The sequence below is a fragment of the Lontra canadensis genome, unplaced genomic scaffold, assembly GCF_010015895.1.
Source record: "Lontra canadensis isolate GAN:19392208 unplaced genomic scaffold, GSC_riverotter_1.0 scaffold112, whole genome shotgun sequence".
Classification (NCBI taxonomy): domain Eukaryota; kingdom Metazoa; phylum Chordata; class Mammalia; order Carnivora; family Mustelidae; genus Lontra; species Lontra canadensis.
The window spans coordinates 3,149,152-3,168,150 of record NW_022631106.1 but is presented as its reverse complement, the minus strand read 5'-3'; the positions used below and the strand labels follow the sequence as shown (position 1 = coordinate 3,168,150).

Below are 18,999 nucleotides of genomic sequence, written 5' to 3'. Positions count from 1 at the left end.
CTGGATACAGCACTGTCCAATAGAACTGTCTGTGGTGATGGAAATGGTCTATCATGTGCACTGTCCCTTATGAAAGCCACTACCCACATGACTATGAGCATTGAAATGTGGCCGGCATGATCAAAGCCTGTTCTTTTTTAAATTAAATTTATTTTTAATTTTTTAGAGAGAAAGTGTGTGTGCACGTACAGTGGGGGAGGGGCAGAGAGAGAGAATCCCAAGCAGGCTCCACAGCCAGCATGGAGCCCGATGCAGGACTTAATCTCACAATCCTGAGATCATGACCTGGGCCGAAACCAAGAGTCGGACGCTCCACCCACTGAGCCACTCAGGTGCTCCTGAAGACGGCATTTTTAACTGTATTTCATTTTAATTCTTTTCATGGAATTAAAAAAGCCGCAAGTGGCTAATGGCTCCCATATTCACTAGTTCATGTGCAAGCTGACATAGGAGAGAGAGGGAGAAGACAGACATGTCTCTTGCTGCCTCAGTCTCCCTCAAAACTCCTCCTTTCCTGTATTTTTTTTTTAAAGATTTTATTTATTTGACAGAGAGAGAGATCACAAGTAGAGAGAGAGAGAGAGAGAGAGAGAGAGGAGGAGGAGGCAGGCTCCCTGCCTAGCAGAGAGCCTGATGTGGGACTTGATCCCAGAACCCTGAGATCAGGACCTGAACTGAAGGCAGAGGCTTAACCCACTGAGCCACCCAGGCAGCCCCTTTCCTGTATTTTTAAACACAATCTTATACACCCTTGAATTTGTATATCCAGGTAACTCTCTGTTGTGTGCCACCTGGAGACCAGAATTTGACATGCATCCCCAGTGGCATTCTTCATACCTCTGCCTCCCCTGTGCTCAATGTCTCCATGGTATTGCCAATGGGTCACTTGCCCATACCAAACACTCTGGTGGCATCCTCAGCTTCTCCCCCTTCTGCCCTCATCTTTGCATCCAAACAATGTCCAAGGGCTATGACACACTCCTCCCTCAAATTCTCTCAGATCCTCTCCCTTCCCTTTATTCCCATGGCTTCGACCTCCAGTCTAGAGCACCGTCATTTCTTATCTGGGGAATGAAATGACCAAACTGGTCTTCCCATAATGACTTTTGTCCCTGTCCAACGTGTTCCCCACCAGCAGCCAGAAGGAGCCCTGTATCAGATGAGGTCACCACCTTGCTTAAAACGATCTACTGGCAGGGGTGCCTGGCTGGCTTGGTCCATAGTGCAAGTGACTCTTGATTTCAGGGTCGTAAGTTTGAGCCCCATGTTGGGTATAGCCGTGACTTCAAAATAAAACAAAACAAAAAACAGTCTGTTTGCTGCCAAACGCTCCCAGGATGATGCCTGAACCTCCCAATTCACTTCTGAGGCTTGTACTACCCACCCCCAAATTTTCTTTTCTCAATTTGGCCAGCTTTTTCTTCCTTCTGGGTCTTCTCCAGGCTGCACCCTGAGGCAAGGACATCGTGTACCTCTCCTTGTGTTCGGCTAACTCCTGTGCCTCCTCCGGGTCCCTGCTTTGAAGGTGCTGGCCCTGAGGAAGCACCCACGGATGCCACCCTCACTGCAGGCCTCTGGCCTCTGAAGCCCCCGCTGTACTTGTTCTGTGGCCCTGTAACTGCTGGGGAGGGGCAGGTCCGCCAGACCAGAAGGCCCGTGAGGCACCAGGCCCACGTCACGGCAAGACACAGAGAACCCCAGAGGTTGGGACTGAAAGGTGGCTCTGCCCCCACATCAACTAAAAGGTGAGGAAGCTGTGAGGGTGGCATGAGCTGCTGGTCAATCACTCAATGAATGCTCAGTGTGATGAGGTGTTTCATAACCATTCAGGAAAGTTCTCCAAGTTTTCTTGTCCGTTCACATGCTGATGTGTGTCCTCTGTCTGCCTCATCCAAAGGGAGTTCCAGGAGAGCAGGGGCCCCAACTACCTGTTCATGCCTGGGTGCCTGACACCGAATGGTGATTGGCCTTCGACAAAAATGCACTGAATAGGGGTGCCTGGGTGGCTCAGTGGGTTAAGCCTCTGCCTTTGGCTCAGGTCATGATCTCAGGGTCCTGGGATCAAGTCCCGCATCAGGCTCTCTGCTCAGCAGGGAGCCTGCTTCCTCCTCTCTCTCTGCCTGCCTCTTTGCCTACTTGTGATCTCTGTCTGTCAAATAAATAAAATCTTTAAAAAAAAAATGCACTGACTAGTTGAAAGAAGTGGAAGTGGGCAAGCACGACAACAGGAGTAAAAATAAGGCACCCCAAGAACACGGAGCGTGGTGTAGAGGGTCCAGGCATAAGGACAGAGAGGCTCCCAGGAAATGACTTCCACAGGAAGGAATCCCTGAGCAGGAGCCAAGGGACAAGATGGTGTCTGTGGGGGGTACCTGGGTGGCTCAGTTGTTAAGTGTCTGCCTTTGACTCGGGTCATGATCCCAGGGTCCTAGCATTGGGCTTCCTGCTCAGCGGGAGGCCTGCTTCTCCCTTTTTCACTACCCATGCTTGTGTTCCCTCTCTTACTGTATCTCTTTCTGTCAAATAAATACATTAAATCTTAAAAAAAAAAAAAGTTGGTGTCTGTGGGGCAGCCAGGGCACTCCAGGCAGAGGGCACAGTGCATACAGAAGTATCAGAGGGGAGAGAGGAGAGTGGTGGAGGCAGATACTGCAAAGAGAAGTGAGGCCAGAACCAAGAAGGCTGCAGAGGAGTGAGTGCCTTGTCCTGAGCACCTGGGGTGGGGGTGATTCGACCCACTGAGGGGGCGAGAGGAGGGGAGGGCAGGACCATACCTGTGCTCTCTGGCCTGAAGAAGGACAGAGCACAGGACACCATCAGGCTAGAGAAGGTCAGTCTGAACAGACACAGGGAAAGGGAGACGTGATGCACAGGAGGGGGCATGCAAACAGGTCACTCGACAACAGAATCCACCCAACGCTGACTCAGGGCCCCCACGTGCCAGCCACTGCCTTGGGCACTGGAAGAAACACAACAGAGAAGGCGAGCCCCTCCACTCTTGCAGCCAGCTGTCCAGGGGCTGTGAGGAAGGAGCACACCACTTGGTGGCCGATCAAGGACAGGAGGAAGAAAAGGAGGGACACCCAGCTTGACAGTGCCCGGGCTTGATCTCCGGAGGCAAAGACTCTGCAAACCCCTCACTAGCCTGTGCTATCATTTGCTCCCTCGGGCTCTCTCCGAGTTCCTTCTGATGTTCTTGATTTTATTTTAAGCTCATTCCCTTTAGTTTTTTAGATGATGACTAATGCTCACAGACGACAGCAGTCTTTCTTCTTAAAGACACTGCAGATACAAGAAAATGATGACTAAGTCACTCCCTGGCCTTTTCTTGGAGAGCCAGGTGGAAGCCCCCTTCCCTTGTCCTGAGTATGACAGAGAGCAGGGCTCTGGGGCTGCCTGACCGAGCTGCTTCTGTGGAAGGTGGCTGGCGGGTCACAGGGCTGTGGGGGCAGCTGGGGCTGCAGGTTCCCCACAGAATAAAGATGAACCCCGGATGGAGGCTGGTGGGAAGGATGGTGAGGATTATGAGCTAACACCCAGAAAGGGCTCAGAGCCATGCCTGGCACAGAGCCAGCTCTCGCTATGTATTCACTATTATATTACTATTATGCCATTTCCTCGTGCCAACAAGCAGCACAAACACTGATAGTTAGAAAATTTAAACCCTCATGCTTACCACAGAATAAATTCTATCTGCAATTGAACTGTCCCTTGAATGAGCTGAGCTCTGTTTATTAAAATGACAGCAATTAAGGAGACAAGGGAGGGCACGCGCCATCCGCAGCCATCTTGCCAGCTGAGTCACAGTGTCGGGACTATCATTTACCTGCTGGAGACAGAAGGTTTTCTACCCCAACTTACTGAAGGTCCTTGGTTGCTTTCTCAAGAATTTTTACCAAGACTACTTTCACCACGAACACCTGTCCTCATTCCAAATCGCAACCTCTCCCAAGTTTCTTCTTGTGCCCCTTGGGAGCCTGGGGGTGATCTCGAAGTGCTTCGGGACACAGCAAGGCATTGTCCTCTCACCCCAGGAACCAGCAGCACCAGTTTGGTGGCACCCAGCAGAGCTCAGTGAGCCCATCCACGGAGCTCACAGAAGCCGGCCAGCTGAGTTGGAAGGGAGCCGGGGGACACTCTGTCCAGCAAGGACCCAAATAGACCCTGGCAGTTCTGGCTGGAGATGTGTTGGCCACAGTGAGAAGTCTTGGAGAAGGGGCAATCGTGAGACATCGTGGAGAAGCCTCACACTGAGAAGAGGCAGGAATGGGCTCCCTGAAGCAGTCAGGGCCTCAGTCTCCCTAAAGGGCCAGGAAGTTGGAGACACATCTAATAGGTTTTGGTGCACTTTAGATTCAGAATCAAACTGATGGCCCAACGGTCATGAGTTTAGAAGCTCGTACAGGGAGTGCCTTTGACCCTAAGTAGTGAAGAATTAATTAGGATATAAAAGGTACCAACTATAAAAAAATCTCTGTTCATGAAAAGAACCTAGAGAGGGCGAGGGGAGCCACAGGAAGAGAGAATATATTTGTAACACATAAGCCATGGTGTAAGTCCTAAAATGAAGGCTCAGTGTTAAATGCTGCCTTGTCACCTAGCAAAACTGGGAGGCCCTCGATGGGCCCAACTGAAAGTTTTCCTTCACACTCTGCCCCTATGGAAAGGCCCCCTAGCTAAACAACGCTCTTTGTCGACGGGGCAGGCACGGTTCCTGCTCATCTCTGAGTAGTGGGTTTAGTTCCCTGCCAGCCTGCAGAATTGTTCAAATAAACTGGTCTCACCCCTGCAGGGACCAGGGGGCACCCCAACCTCTTGTTACTATGAAGTCTGCTTCTCTCGGTCCCTGCTGGGTCGCTGCTCCAGGGTGTGGTCCCATGTGGCCCCGCATCCGGGTCTCCAGGTTGTGAGCACGGGAAACTAATAAACTGTGGTCGAGCGCCTGTGTCCAGCCAGATCTCCTAAGGGAAAGCAAGCAGGAGGAATCGAAACGGTACCTGGCAGAGGACTAGCGTCGAGAACATGGAAAGAATGCCTCCAAATTACAAGGAACAAACCAGACGGTCTGGTAGAAGAATGGCAAAACACCCGAACAAGCACTGTGTTCACAAAGGAGGAAATCCAAATAGCAACAAGCATATGCAAAGATGCCCAATCTCCTTAGTAATTGGGAGGAAAACAAGTTAAAACGCCATGAGATACCTTCAGGCGCAAGACTGACAAATGCTAAGAAGCCTGCCAATCCGTGTGCTGTGATATGGGGCACCTAGAACTCTCGACTCTGCCGGTGGAGATGGTGCAACCACCGTCAACAACGTGCTGTCACCGGGTACCCGTGAAGCCGCTACTATCCAGTCCAGCCATCCTACGTGTAAGTTCTCTACCACACGCTTGCAAATGTTTATCGGGAAACACAAGCAGCCTGTTCACAAGGGCACCTTCCAGGAGTTCCAACCTGGAACCGATGTAGAAACGCTAGCACATTCCTCTAGGGGAGAACCAGGCAGCAACGACATAAAGCCATGACCGCCACCACGAACAGTCGGAGATGGATGGGTCTCCTAGACAGTGTTGAGCAACGGGAGTCCATTTCCCAGGACTCTATTTTCCTAAAGTTCACCAGAAGACAATACTAAATCATCGTGTTGCGGGACAAATCAAAAGCGAGTAGAACTACAAAGAAAACCAAGGAGGCAATGATCTTAAAAGCCAGGAAAACGGTCATCTCTGGCTGGGAGGTGGAGGGTATGATGGGAGAAGAACAGACGGGGGAGGTTCTGTGGTCCCAAACATATCCACCTGTATGTTTGCACTCACTCTATCATGAGTTTAAACACTGAAAGAATGTGTTATACATACTTTTGTAAGCATGCTTTATAAAAATCAAAAACATATTAAAATAGAGAAAATTGGGGCCCCTGGGTGGCTCAGTCAGTTAAGCGCCTGCCTTCAGCTCAGGTCATGATCCCAGGATCCTGGGATTGAGCCCATGCTGGGCTCTCTGCTCAGCAGGGAGTCTGCTTCTCCCTCTGCCTGCTGCTCCCCATGCTTTTGCTCTCTCTCTCTCTATAAATAAATCAAATGAATAAAATAAAATAAAATAAAATAAAATAAAATAAAATAAAATAAAATAAAATAAACTGGTGACCTGGACTCCTTTAACCTGTGACCAACTCCGAGCTGCATGCAGCCACACCTGCTATAGCCCTCCTAGACAGAGCCACCCACTGTTCGGGCCCCGCCCAGAGGCATCTCTGACCAGATGCCCGGGACCAGTTGTGTTCTTCTGGCAGGGGAGGACAGGATGGGGAAGGAAGGGCAGAGCGACATCTCCTGGGAGGTGTTTCATGGACTTGCAACCGCCTCTCCTTGCTGTGACCCTGACCATGGGAACCTGGCCCTTTATCCTACTTTCATCTTGTACTGCTTGCTGGAGCTTTCACTGGGAGAACCAGCATTCCATGGAAGTAGTTTTCAGTTTGTAGATTTCTGCACATTTATAATCACTTGTGCCTTAGATTATTTTCCTTCAGGGACGTGGTGCTGTCCATGCCCACATTTCCTACTTTGGAGGCAATTCTCTCTCCTGCTGAGCTGTTTGCAATTGCTCCCAAGGTAGAAGCCCCATTTAAGGGCTCAGCCCCTCACTCGACAGACACTTAGGCACCTCGGGTCTATGTTCAGGCCTGGAGACAGGACCTCTGCCTTATGTACAGACAGCATGGTCCAGCTCGTTAAGCAAACATGGCAATCATTAACAAATCAAAACAGGGAAATTAGGTTCTTCAGAAACAAACAAAAGTCCCAATAGGAAATACAGTTTATGCCTACTTTGGGTCTCTCATTTGGGTCTGCCTCAGCCATATTCTTTCCTAATTCCATCAGAGGCATGTTATATCTTTCCTGGAAGGTTTTCATCCCAGAAGCTCCCTTTAGCCCTCGGTCCTCCATCCACATGCTCATCGACGATGCCCACATTGCATCTTTGACCTCTTGTGTTAATTCTAGACACCAAAATGTGCTGGTGTCACCACCCCAGGAAAGTTTTGACTTTGTCTTAAAACTATTTCCTGCTTTGAGCTGTTTTCTTTTTTCTATCAAATTGGGAAAGAAAGCTCTAGAATATTGCATCAGAAAATTGCTATACAAAAATCTATCATGTGAGCTTTTGCCACATCTGAGTTTCTAGTAGTAGGAAGGAGACAGAGAGACAGTAGCCTGATGGTCTCAAAAGAAGAAAGGAATTCTTGCTGCTTTTTATCCCTCAACCTTCCTAGTCACCGACGGGCCTCCAACCCCAGGCCCTACAAGGGGCAGTGGGACCCAACCCCTGGCATGCCAGCCTCTGATACCAACAAGGGGCACGGCTGCTGGGGCCCATGGCCTCCTGCCCTGCCCACACTGTACCTCTGTTGGATATGCCTTCCTTCCCCATCCTCTCTTCCTAAGCATTATAATTCTCCACAGCAAATGTAATTTAGCTCTAGGTCTGTGCCGGGTACTATTCCAAGTGCTTTACACCCATGAACTCATGTAAGGGACTCTTAATGGTGCTTGGTACATTGTGAGTGACTCACATGGGACTTTTCAATGGCTGTGTCATCCATGGACAAATCCTGTGCTCCTGCTGAGTAATAAGCAAGTCCAAATTGAAGTGAATTAAAACAAAAGCAGAATTCTCCCATAGCCAAATCCTTGGCTTCAGGAAGACACCAGAGCAGAGTGATAAGGAGCTTGGGCTCTGAGGGCAGTTGCTCCTGGTTTCAGCCCTGCTCTGCCCTCACTGGCTTGGCCCCCTGGGATCTCCTCCTTTGTAAAGTAGGGGTGATAGAGGCATTCCTCTTAGAGGGTCTCCTCTGCTCAGACAGCCGGTTACTGATTGGCACCAGCTAAGTTTCCATTCTTAATCGCTCTTGTCCTTGCTTGAGCGCAAAGATGCAAGCGAATGCTAAGTAAAAAAGGAAAAGCAGGCAGTGCTCTTGGTAAAAACCAGAAAATTAGAGTTAGAAGTAAATAGATGTTAAATTGTCCATCCTAGGCTCACCTCCACTGGAGAGTTTAAGGGCTGACTATGTGTGTGTCTGCGTGTGGGTCTATATACAGACACTCATGATTCATTATGGGTCTAACATTCATAAGCTAGACATGGGATCATTTCTGCTCCTTCCAGAGTTAGAAAATAATTCATAAAGGTGGTCCTAAATTGCTCTGTAATTTCAAGTTAGAATTCCCGACTCACTTTCTAAGTCCCCTCTGCCACATATAGCAACTGGGTCATCAGATAATTATAAGAGCATAAAGCAGAACAGTGTAAATCCTGTTTCCTCAAACAGCTCTGGGCTCTTGAATCTCATTCCTGGGTCATTAAAGAGGCTCCGTGTCATTGCTTTCAATCAGCGCCTGTCATGGCCCAATCCTGTCCATGCAAGACAAAACACAAACCCCTCCCAAGAAGCACCCCATTGCTGCTTCTTTCCTCAGCCCTCTCAGGTCAGCCTGAAGAAGCCAGGCTGATTGGATGAGCTGAGCTCATCACTCTTCTGGCCTCAGATAAAAGCAAGACGAACCTGAACTCTTGCCTCCTTGGGGTCAAGCAAGAACCAGTCTCTCTGATGGCCATCAAGAGGGGAGAGAATGAGCCAACCCTAATTTACCTTGGAGATGGTGCAGGGAGTGGGCTGAAACACAAAGGTTAGAGAGGCAGTGGCGGTAATGCGAAGGCATCTGCCTAGCAAGGTAAAAACTGCTTTTTGGGGCTACACCACATAGTGACCAGCAAAGGAAGAACGTGGACGGCAGCTTTGATCGGCATCATTTGCAGAAACGATGTGATGGGGAGTAGCTTCTGAGGAAAAGTATAACCCAGCACAAGATGGGATGTTGGGCCAGTGGCAAAGCTGGGCTCCTCACCCCGAGGAAGGCAAGCTGCCCACCAGCAGGTACAGCTAAGGGCCGTGGTCCTCCAGTGATTTCCGAGATTGCCTTTGTACAGGAACCAGGGGAAGTGGTAAACCTCCTTATCACATCTTACCCCACCGCCGATGCACTGGGAATGGGGAGCAGTGGGGTTAAGAGGTTTGGCAGGACTTGTGGGAAGGAGAGAGAAGAGATATTTTATCCCCATCACGATGCTCCTGGTAGAGCTGTCATTCAAAGTCATAGTCTGTAGGAATAAATAACGGGGTAGCAGGAAATGGAAGGCAGGCCAAATGCCCTTGAGGGGTTCCCAGAGGGGGAACCTCCAGCAGCCAGGTGCTGCTTGGTGAGCCAGGTCCTTCTGACTGGGGATTATGAGGGTGCCAGGCAGGCTTACCCAAAGAGGAGGAGAGGAGGGAGGACAAGAGGCACAGAGGGAAGCATGTAGGGATAGAGGGAGGAAGAAGGGGAGGGAGACCATCTAAGAAGGCCTTTGTCAAGTAGCATCCAGCCTGCCTCTGAGCCTCCATCTGGAGTCCCTGGGATGGCAGAGCTTGTCCTGCTGTCCACACCTTCCTCATTCCCCAAGACTTCCCTGGTCCAACTGCATCTTCCCAGAATATTTCAACTCTCCTCCCACTGCCCCCATCACCCCTGTCATGGATCCTTTATTACCATTAAGAGCCACCACCTACTTGCCATCTCAGACATATCCCAGGGATCCCCAAACCATGTCCCATCTCCAGCCATCTGCTATGCATTCCTCCACCAGCTCTCGGTTGACCCGGGAGGTCAGCTTTTCCCTTTGTAGGACATACATCAGCCTCTGGCCAGGCTCTAAGATCTGCTAACTGCGCCTGGACTCTCTCAGCAGCTTAGCTCCTGCGTGGTTTCTGGGGCACAGAGGGTGAGGACCTGCACCCACATCCCCCTACTGGATCTTGCCACCTCGAGATCCTGGTGCCTTGTTTGTTCTAGAACAGCGTATTCCTGCACCTGCCCTTCCTCTAGAAGGCTCCCCTGGGGACTCTGGCCTCGGCCTTGTTGAGGACACTCCTTAAACCTTGTTACCCCCTCTGACTACATCACTTCCTATTTGAGATCTGAATGGTTCTCAAGGGAAGATAATAATGTGGACTGGCAAAGGTCAGCAGAGCAGAAACTTACCGGTAAATGCCCAAGGAGAGGTGTGATACTGTCAGAAACATAGAGGATGCTGCCATCCGTTGTCACTGCGATGATGAAGCCATCCAGTGCCTGCAGAGAATCCAACAGTGGAAGATTCCTTAGTGATGCCTTTGTGGAGGAGAATGTCACCGAAGCAAAGGATTCCCTGTTATGACATTGACTTTGTTTTGGAGTTCTTAGAATATTTCCATGAATAACCTCACTACCCTTCTCAGCCTTGCACACAGGATGGTTTCATATGCAGAGTTTGTCTAGCTCAGGCAAAGGGCTTGCAAAAGCACTAAAGGGCTCCCTGGAAAATTGGACCTCTTGGTATCCTTAAACTCGATTTAGCCATGGAAATTACTTAGGTAATTTAATGATAAGCATCCTGTTGGGCTGAATCAGAAACCTCACATTTACCATTAAAAAGATGTCAGTGATATTCGATGGTTCTTAGCCCCTGACCCCCAATAGCGCTTTGAGTTCAATTTACCAGAAGATATTAGACCTAGCAGGTGCATTAACAACCGTCGGTCAGGGTTCACTCTGCCTACATTCACTGCCACAGGAGGAAGGCCTCCCAATGGAACTGTTTGTAAAGAACATTCACATTACTTCCTGAGTGTCTGCTGTATGTGAGCTCGCTGCTCTAGGTGCTTCTGATAGAAAAGGAGGTAGGCTGTGAACGTTTCCTCACGGACACTTCTGCTGTTTTGTTTTTAGATTCCTTATTGGACGCTCATGACGCTTTCATAAGACACATCTGAGAGTAGATTTCAAAAATTCAGACTGTGTAATCAGAGAAAGACAATTATCATATGATCTCTCTGATATGAGGAATTTGAGAGGCAGGGTGGGGGTTTTAGGGGGAAGGGAGGGAAAAATAAAACAAGATGGGACTGGGGAGGAAGACAAATCACAAGAGACTCTTAATATCAGGAAACAAACTGAGGGTTCCTGGGGGCTGGAGAGGGAGGGACAGGGTGGCTGTGTTATGGACATTGGGGAGGGTATATGTTACGGTGAGTGCTGTGAAGTGTGTAAGACTGATGTACCCCTGGAGCAAATAATACATTATATGTTAATAAAAATAATTTTAAAAATCCTTAAAAATTAATTAAAAATTAAAATTAAAATAAAAAAAATTAGACTGTGTCATTCAGCACTGAATGGGGTCATCCTGGCAACAGGCTATACAGGGGCACAGAATAGATGGAAAAGATTAAAACAAGCCCATCTCACCAGAAAATGAGTCTCTGAGGGAGTAATATGCTCAGGCGGACAGTTACTGTAAACCTATCACTTTGTACTGACTACATCTTTGAAATAGGATCTTCCTCAAATATGAGAAATTTTCCGCTTTAAGAGAAAAAAAAGTCACACTGAAATATGTGCTTAAAAAGTTCTGGAAACATTTTGTATGCACTCAGCTAGTTCCTCCCTGGCCAGTCTGCCAGGCCAAAAGGGCACTGATTCGTTCAGTTTGGAGGGTGCAACTAGGTGCATTGCAATAGGAAGCGGAAATGGTCCACCAACCACGCATGAAGGGCACTGTGCCAGAACGGGAGAAAGCTCTCTTCACCAGGAAAATGAACACTAGGGTCATTTATTATTTTACACTTACATATTGCAGGATTTAAGACTGAAAAATATATTAAAGCATGTTTCTTAAGTGGACCTCATCCTTTTGGGTTCCATCAGTAGTTTTCAACTGGGGCAGTTTTGCCCCCTCTCCTACCCACCTCTGTTGGGAGACATCTAGGGATGGCAACAGACGTTTTTGGTGGTCACTACTGGGGTGAGTGCTGTTGGCATCCAGTGAGTAGAGGCCAAGGATGCTTTGGAAAGTCCCACAATGCACAGGACACCCCCAAAACAAAGAATGATGAGGTCCGAGGCGTCGATAGGGCCAAGGTTAAGAAATCCCCAATAAGATTTATGGGTCATGGTGAACCCAGAGGTACATCTTGGCTCCTTTTGTTTCTTTTCCTAATGGTTTTTTAGTTCTATTTGTGGCACTCCTGGAGGTGAACTTTAAGAGATTGGGGCACTCTTGAGGATGTCGGCTGGACCTTTTTTGAAAATGCAGGGCAGTGTATTGGGAAAAGAGAAGCAGTTCAAATGATCTTCTTGTGCAGTAGGCCCAAGTCCCTCTTGGACTTGTAAAGCATGTGGGTGTTAAAAAACTGAAGGTATTTATAGATGGGAGGTAACTTTCATCAGATAATTGGGGTCTCCCATGAAATGCACAAGAGGGGTGCTAAGTCACTGCTTGGAGCACACTTGCCAGGGTTCTAGAAGATCCCATCAGCCCCATCTGAGGGACTCAGCAGACTCACTGCAAAGTCTCAAAGTGAAGGTGACTGCGACAGCAGCTTCAGGGATGCCAAAAATGCCACCATGGCCCCAGTTTTATACCTGCCACACACCAGAAGGAAATAAAAACACCCCTTTCTGCCAATTCCTGATTCCTGATGCTTCCTGTGTTCTCCAGGGACAACCTCTGGGCTAAGAGAAAAAATGGCTGTAGCTTTTCTTCTGAATACAATTCAGAAGAAATGCTACAAACCCGGTAGTGGCCAGCCAGCAAGAGCTGCCCCTTCGTCTGAGTCAACGTGTTCAGGAGCTTGTAGCCATCCTCTCTATCCGCTAACATGGTACCTGCCTGGCTGGTCTGCAGCCAAGGCACTTTTTCTCTCTCAAACCCCACGACCATGTGCGCGTCCTCCCAGAGTCTCTGCTGGGGGCTTTCTGAGAGAAGAGGGAAGGAGGAGGAAGTCACATCAAGAGGGCACCAGTGTCTGATAGCTGTTGCCAGGACTTCTAATACTATGTTGAACAAGAGTGGTGAGAGTGGGCATCCTTGTCGTGTTCCTGATCTCAACGGGAAGGCTGCAAGCTTTTTCCCATTGAGGATGATATTTGCTGTGGGTCTTTCATAGATAGATTTTATGAAGTTCAGGAATGTTCCCTCTATCCCTATACTTTAAAGTGTTTTAATCAGGAACAGATGCTGGATTTTGTCAAATGCTTTTTCTGCATCAATTGAGAGGACCATGTGGTTCTTCTCTCTTCTCTTATTAATTTGTTCTATCACATTGATTGATTTGTGAATGTTGAACCATCCTTGTAGCCCAGGAATGAATCCCACCTGGTCATGGTGGATAATCTTTGGAGAACAGTGTGGAGACTCCTCAAGAAATTAAAAAAATAGAGCTTCCCTATGACCCTACAAGTGCACTCCTGGGTATTTACCCCAAAGATACAGATGGAGTGAAAAGAAGGGCCATCTGTACCCCAATGTTTATAGCAGCAATGGCCATGGTCGCCAAACTGTGGAAAGAACCAAGATGCCCTTCAACGGACGAATGGATAAGGAAGATGTGGTCCATATACACTATGGAGTATTATGCCTCCATCAGAAAGGATGAATACCCAACTTTTGTAGCAACATGGACAGGACTGGAAGAGATTATGCTGAGTGAAATAAGTCAAGCAGAGAAAGTCAATTATCATATGGTTTCACTTATTTGTGGAGCATAACAAATAGCATGGAGGACAAGGGAAGTTAGAGAGGAGAAGGGAGTTGAGGGAAATTGGAAGGGGAGGTGAACCATGAGAGACTATGGACTCTGAAAAACAATCTGAGGGTTTTGAAGGGGCGGGGGGTGGGAGGTTGGGGGAACCAGGTGGTGGGTATTGGCGAGGGCACGGATTGCATGGAGCACTAGGTGTGGTGCAAAAACAATGAATACTGTTACGCTGAAAATAAATTCAAAAAATTAAAAAAAAAAAAAAAAAAGAGGGCACCGGTGGCTCAGCACCTTGGGGGCTGATGGGTTCTGTCCTGCTTTAAAACAGGAACCTCATGGTTACCAAGGCATGGCATCTGAATTCCTCACAGTCCCTGAAATGGCTCTGGGAAAGGAGAGGTTGTGTGGCTGGAAAGGGACACACACACACGAGTAAGCATTTGCCTAGTGGCAAATGGTGACAATCTCATCCTGTGGGGGGCCCGTGGGGCCCAGGCCATCCAGAAGATACTAGAAGTACTGTTACTCTGGGCCAGGTCTGTGTCTCCTGAAGAGCAACAGGTCAGGACAGAAGCTTAAAACAGAGATAAATCTGAAGTAGTATTGGGTGGGTTTCCCAGGCTCCTCAAAGCAGCAATTTGCCCAGAAGGCTAATCCCAGAAGGATTAACTTCAGACTTAATTCACTTATCGGGCACAATTCCTTCAGATTCTCTTTAAGGAGTCTATACTGGGAGCCAGGGAACGTGCAGAAGGAATATACATACCAATCTAAAATCTTACTTTTCTAGAAATTCTAGTCTCCTGAATCTCAGTCCTGCCTTTCAGCCCAAATATGTATCCATTTTTAACTTTCTAAAAGTCTTGTTTCCTCAGACACTTTTGATATCTTGAAACTCAGTGGGGGGAAGAAAAAGGAAGGATGTGCTACAGGCTCTTAAAAAGAGGCTGGGTTCTACAGGGTTATGCGTTTTAACTACTGTCCCTAAGAATTAAAAGATAAAACGGTTTATGTAAAGTAGCATAATGATGCATTAATTCAACATTATATTTCACAAGCTGCTCTAAATTTAACATACTTAAAATGCATTGCTTCTGGAGAAAGTTCTGTATTTTCTTTAAATATAGTTCCCATGTAGATTTAAGTATCTTTCATTTTATGCAAATGTTCATTAATGCGCTTATATTTCATAATATTTGGACATCTTCATTCTGGCATTTTCTTACTCCAGTACTTTCTGTTTTCTGCATAGTTAATCTATGTAAATTAAAGTTTACATCAGTCTTATACACGCACCTAAGATGAGATAAAGAAAGAAGCCACTTTCCAAAAACTCTGCCAGGAACCGCTGACATGTAGCCAGCATCTAACTTCCTTTCGCTGAGCTCATTTGTCTCGGTTTCCTCTTCAAGGGCCCAGACATGCCACGTCTGGAGCCTTCTCTCCCTCCACTGTCATGTCCATGCACTCCCAGCCTAATCCCCAGCTGAGCCCTCAGAGCACCCCGCCACAGAGAGACTCATCCTCATCTCTGCAGAGGGGTTTCAGCCAAATGTAAACACGGGACACTGAAGAAGGCCACTGGCTCAGCTCGGCTGGATTTCCACAAATACGTCCCTGTAGATGGGTGTGGGCACCTAACTTTCTGGAGGAAGAAATGTGAGCATCTTCCTCAGCCCAGAAAGGGCGTGTGCCGGGTGGGAAGGCCCAGGGTCACTTACGATAGACACCCACATGCTGTGTTGATGTAATGTGAGCTTGAGTTAAAAGCCCAACTTTAAAAGAAGACTTTTGTTTTCAAAATGTGTTCTACTAAGGGAAACATATAATCATTGCATTCTAAAGAGGAGGCTCTGAGCCACAAAGACAGTGCAGAGATGGGCTTTTTCCTCCCTCTTTCCCCTCCTACCTACCTGCACCCTTGTCCCCCCGGGTCCCCCACTGGTGTCCTCTGGTTGGGAGACCATGAGCGGGTTCACCCTGCTCACACTCACATCCAGTTTTGGGATTCTTGTTTATACTGCCAAACTCAGTAGCCAAAAAGCAAGCAATAGCATGCAGGGCTTTAAGGAGTGTCTGTTTCAAGACCTCTTTCCAGGGTCAAGAACAGTTGTTTGCTTCGGGGACCGGGTCTTATCTGGAACAAGCGGCTACATTTTGATTTGCGACCACTAATTAAGCTAATTGGAAAGCGCATTTCACCTCCAACATCAGCTGGGTGAATTCTTCATTACTGAGGAATGAAGGTTTCCAGTCCTGCTGAATATCAGAGATTTCCGTTTGCGCTGAGACTTCTAAAAAAAACAAAACAAAACAAAACAAAACCATAAATAAATGGTTATGTCAAAGGTATCTTGGAATTAGAATGGACAAACGAAGCACACTTATTTCTATGTAATTTTGTGTAAACCTATGTGTTGTTTAATTAAAGAAGCCAGGATAAGGAAATAGGTTATCCTGATTTCCAAGGACTAGAACTTTGGATGTGATGCGTGTAAAGGCGTCTCTTGATGTTTTCACACCTTTTAATGAGGCTTGAGGAGAAGAGAACTCCACCCTCAGTGTGGCCATAGTCCCTGCCGGTAGCATGAGCACAGTGCTCTTGAATCCAGCAGTTGGGAGTTATAGTCGCCACCTATTAAGGCAATGGGAACAAAGACTGGGACAGTGGGACATGGTCCTAAGCTACAGCTTCATGGTCAAGGCAAAGCAGAACACTTTAGAGATCTGACATTTTCAAAATTCCAGACACACCTTAGGCTTGTAGTGATGACTTCCCATGTCTCTGCAGAATGTCATGTATTTTTCAGTATTTCCCTATACTGAAGTACAATGTGTCAGACAAATACATGTTACTTAGTTGCTTTTAAAGCCAGAATTTATTCTTCTCAAACCTTTTCTGGATGGATCTATCCCTTGCTTATTTCTGCAACTACCTTGTACTGAAGATGTCATTCACGTTTGTAAATTCAGTAGTCATTGGAATACAGAGGACACCTTAAGTACTCGAGTTCTTTCACATTTTTGAAAGTGTATTTTGTTTTATTACTAAAATGTCTCTGATAAGATTATTACAGATGGCTCAAATGCTGTATCAGGCATATTTGTTTTTCCTTCGATTGATCCTCCATTTTTTTTAAGATTTTGTTTATTTATTTGATAGAAAGAGAGAGAGTAGTATTAAAAACTTGGCATCTGGAGGCAGACCACCTTGTATAGATTCCTCACCACGCTGGCAGTCTAACTTGGGTGAGTGGCCTAACATCTCTGTGTCTTGGTTGTCTCACTTGTGAAATAATATTAACTCAGGCGAGCAGCTGTGAAGCTCACATGTGTTCCTATACAAGAACCCTTAGAACAATGCCTGCCCGGCTCGCAGGGAGCCCTGAATAGATGCTGACCATGGCATTCTCTGCTCTACTGTGAATGCTTGTGGAGTTCACGTCCACTTGGATTATAACTGAAGTTATTGTTTGTTTTTATTTTTGATTTAATCCAAATTTTGGTCTAACTGCTGTATTTCTCCATAAAATCTTTGATGAATTTTCTGCTCTCTTTGGAATGTAAAATCACAGAGGATGAGTGAGATCCACAGGTGATCAGGGTTGCCTTTGAGGGGGCTGTGCACAGTCGGCCTTAGTCTTATAAAAAAGGTGAAGTAGAGATGGACGCTCCTGGTGTTAGGAGGCCGCATTTCTGCTGACTGATTCTTTCCAGGTCCCGATTTGACAATTCTGTAATTCTGCAGCGGACAGAGCCCAGCATAAATGTCACACTGATGAACTTGATCCCAGCTGTCCTATTTAACAGCTGTCCTGCTTCTCAGTGGCACTGACCTAGTTTGAGTAATTTGTGCAAAATATCTTAGTAATCGAACCAACCTGCTATTTCACTTAGCCAAATCATCATTTAGGAAACATAACCATTCTGATTAAATTACTGGGGCAGTCGAATACTGCTGCAACACTTTATTCCAATCCGCTTGATTATTCTTCCCTGACTTTTAACAAAAGCAATTAACATATTCTCTACACTCCCCTGGGCAGCTTTGGAAGAAAAAAGGAAGATATATCATTACTGTCATCTTTTTAATAGGTATATACAATTATTAAAGAATCAATCAAAGAATAGAAAGTATAATGAAACTTTCTAATGTCCTAGCTGTGCCCTCTTCCATGAAATCATCTTGTCTAGGAAAATGTTCTATGAAAGAGAAGCATCACTGTAAGCACAGAAGAATCATAATTATCTCCTCAGTAACCTGACATTTCTGACTTTATTATGTTTGGTGTCATGGTTAAGGGGAAAAAAAGAGAATTCTACTCTTCTTGCTTGTTAATATCTACTGAACCCTCTTAACCCCTCTCCAATTTATTTATTTATTTATTTTTGGTACCATCAATAGGCGAGCAGCAGGGTAGGGTGGTCAGTGCTAAGAGGTAAAGGGTTTAAAGGTAAAAGGGAGAGAGGGTGATTTGAGAAAGACTTAAGTTCAAGGATAGAGTCAAGTGGTAACTTCATATTATGGAATACTATATACCCATGAAAATGAACCAGCCACAACAATGGAAGAACAGATTAACCACATAAACATGGTGTTTATAATCTTATGATTCCATCTGAATAAGGTCCCAATAGCCCAACTCTAGTATTAGAAGTCAAAATAGAGATTACTTCTGGCAAAAGCAGAGGTAATAGGAAGGAAGGGGCATCTACTGGAGAAGCTTGTACTTACCGAGCTTGGTGTTGGATTCCTAGCTGTGTTTACTAATATACAGTGTGATAAATAATTCGATTGTAAAGTTATTATTTGTATATTTTCTGTAAGTATTAAAAAGCTTTTAAAAAGAAAGGAATGCTGGGATAATTGAATATCAACATGCAAAAGGATGAATTTCAACTCCCTGTCTTACACCTTGTACAAAAAATAACTCAAAATGGATCAAATACCTAAATGCTCACCCTATAGCTTATATGCTTGATACTTAATCTACGGCTTAAAACTAAAAAACTCTTAGAAGAAAACATAGGTGATGCAAATATTCGTATGTTTAGATTAGACAATGGTTTCTTAGATAAGATACCTAAGATACACATAAACAAGCACTACAAAAAAAGATAATTGGGCTTCAAACTTGGAAACGTTTGTGTGTCAAAGGACATCGGTAAAAAAGTGAAAGGCAACCCAGAGACTGGGGGGAAATATTTGCAAATTATATATCTGATAAGGGTCTAGTATCCAGAATATATGAAGAACTCTTACAACTCAGCAACAAAAAGATAGATAATCCAATTAAACCATGGACAAAGGATTTGAATAGACATTTCTCTAAAGAAGATATGTGAATGGCCACTAAGTTCATGAAAAGCTCAACACTAT

At 46.2% G+C, this 18,999-nt stretch overlaps 1 protein-coding gene across 3 annotated transcripts in view; it reads right to left on the bottom strand.

Annotated features, from left to right (window-relative positions):
- The window catches only part of NPAS2 (neuronal PAS domain protein 2), a 151,252-nt gene that overhangs the window by 40,276 nt on the left and 91,977 nt on the right, over nt 1–18,999 (bottom strand). For all 3 annotated transcript variants that reach the window (XM_032840348.1, XM_032840349.1, XM_032840350.1), the window contains exons 4-5: nt 15,822–15,913; nt 10,084–10,173 (exon numbers count right to left, since the gene is read on the bottom strand). In XM_032840348.1, coding sequence (XP_032696239.1) covers nt 10,084–10,173; nt 15,822–15,913 — 182 coding nt within the window. The remainder of the gene's footprint in view (nt 1–10,083; nt 10,174–15,821; nt 15,914–18,999) is intronic.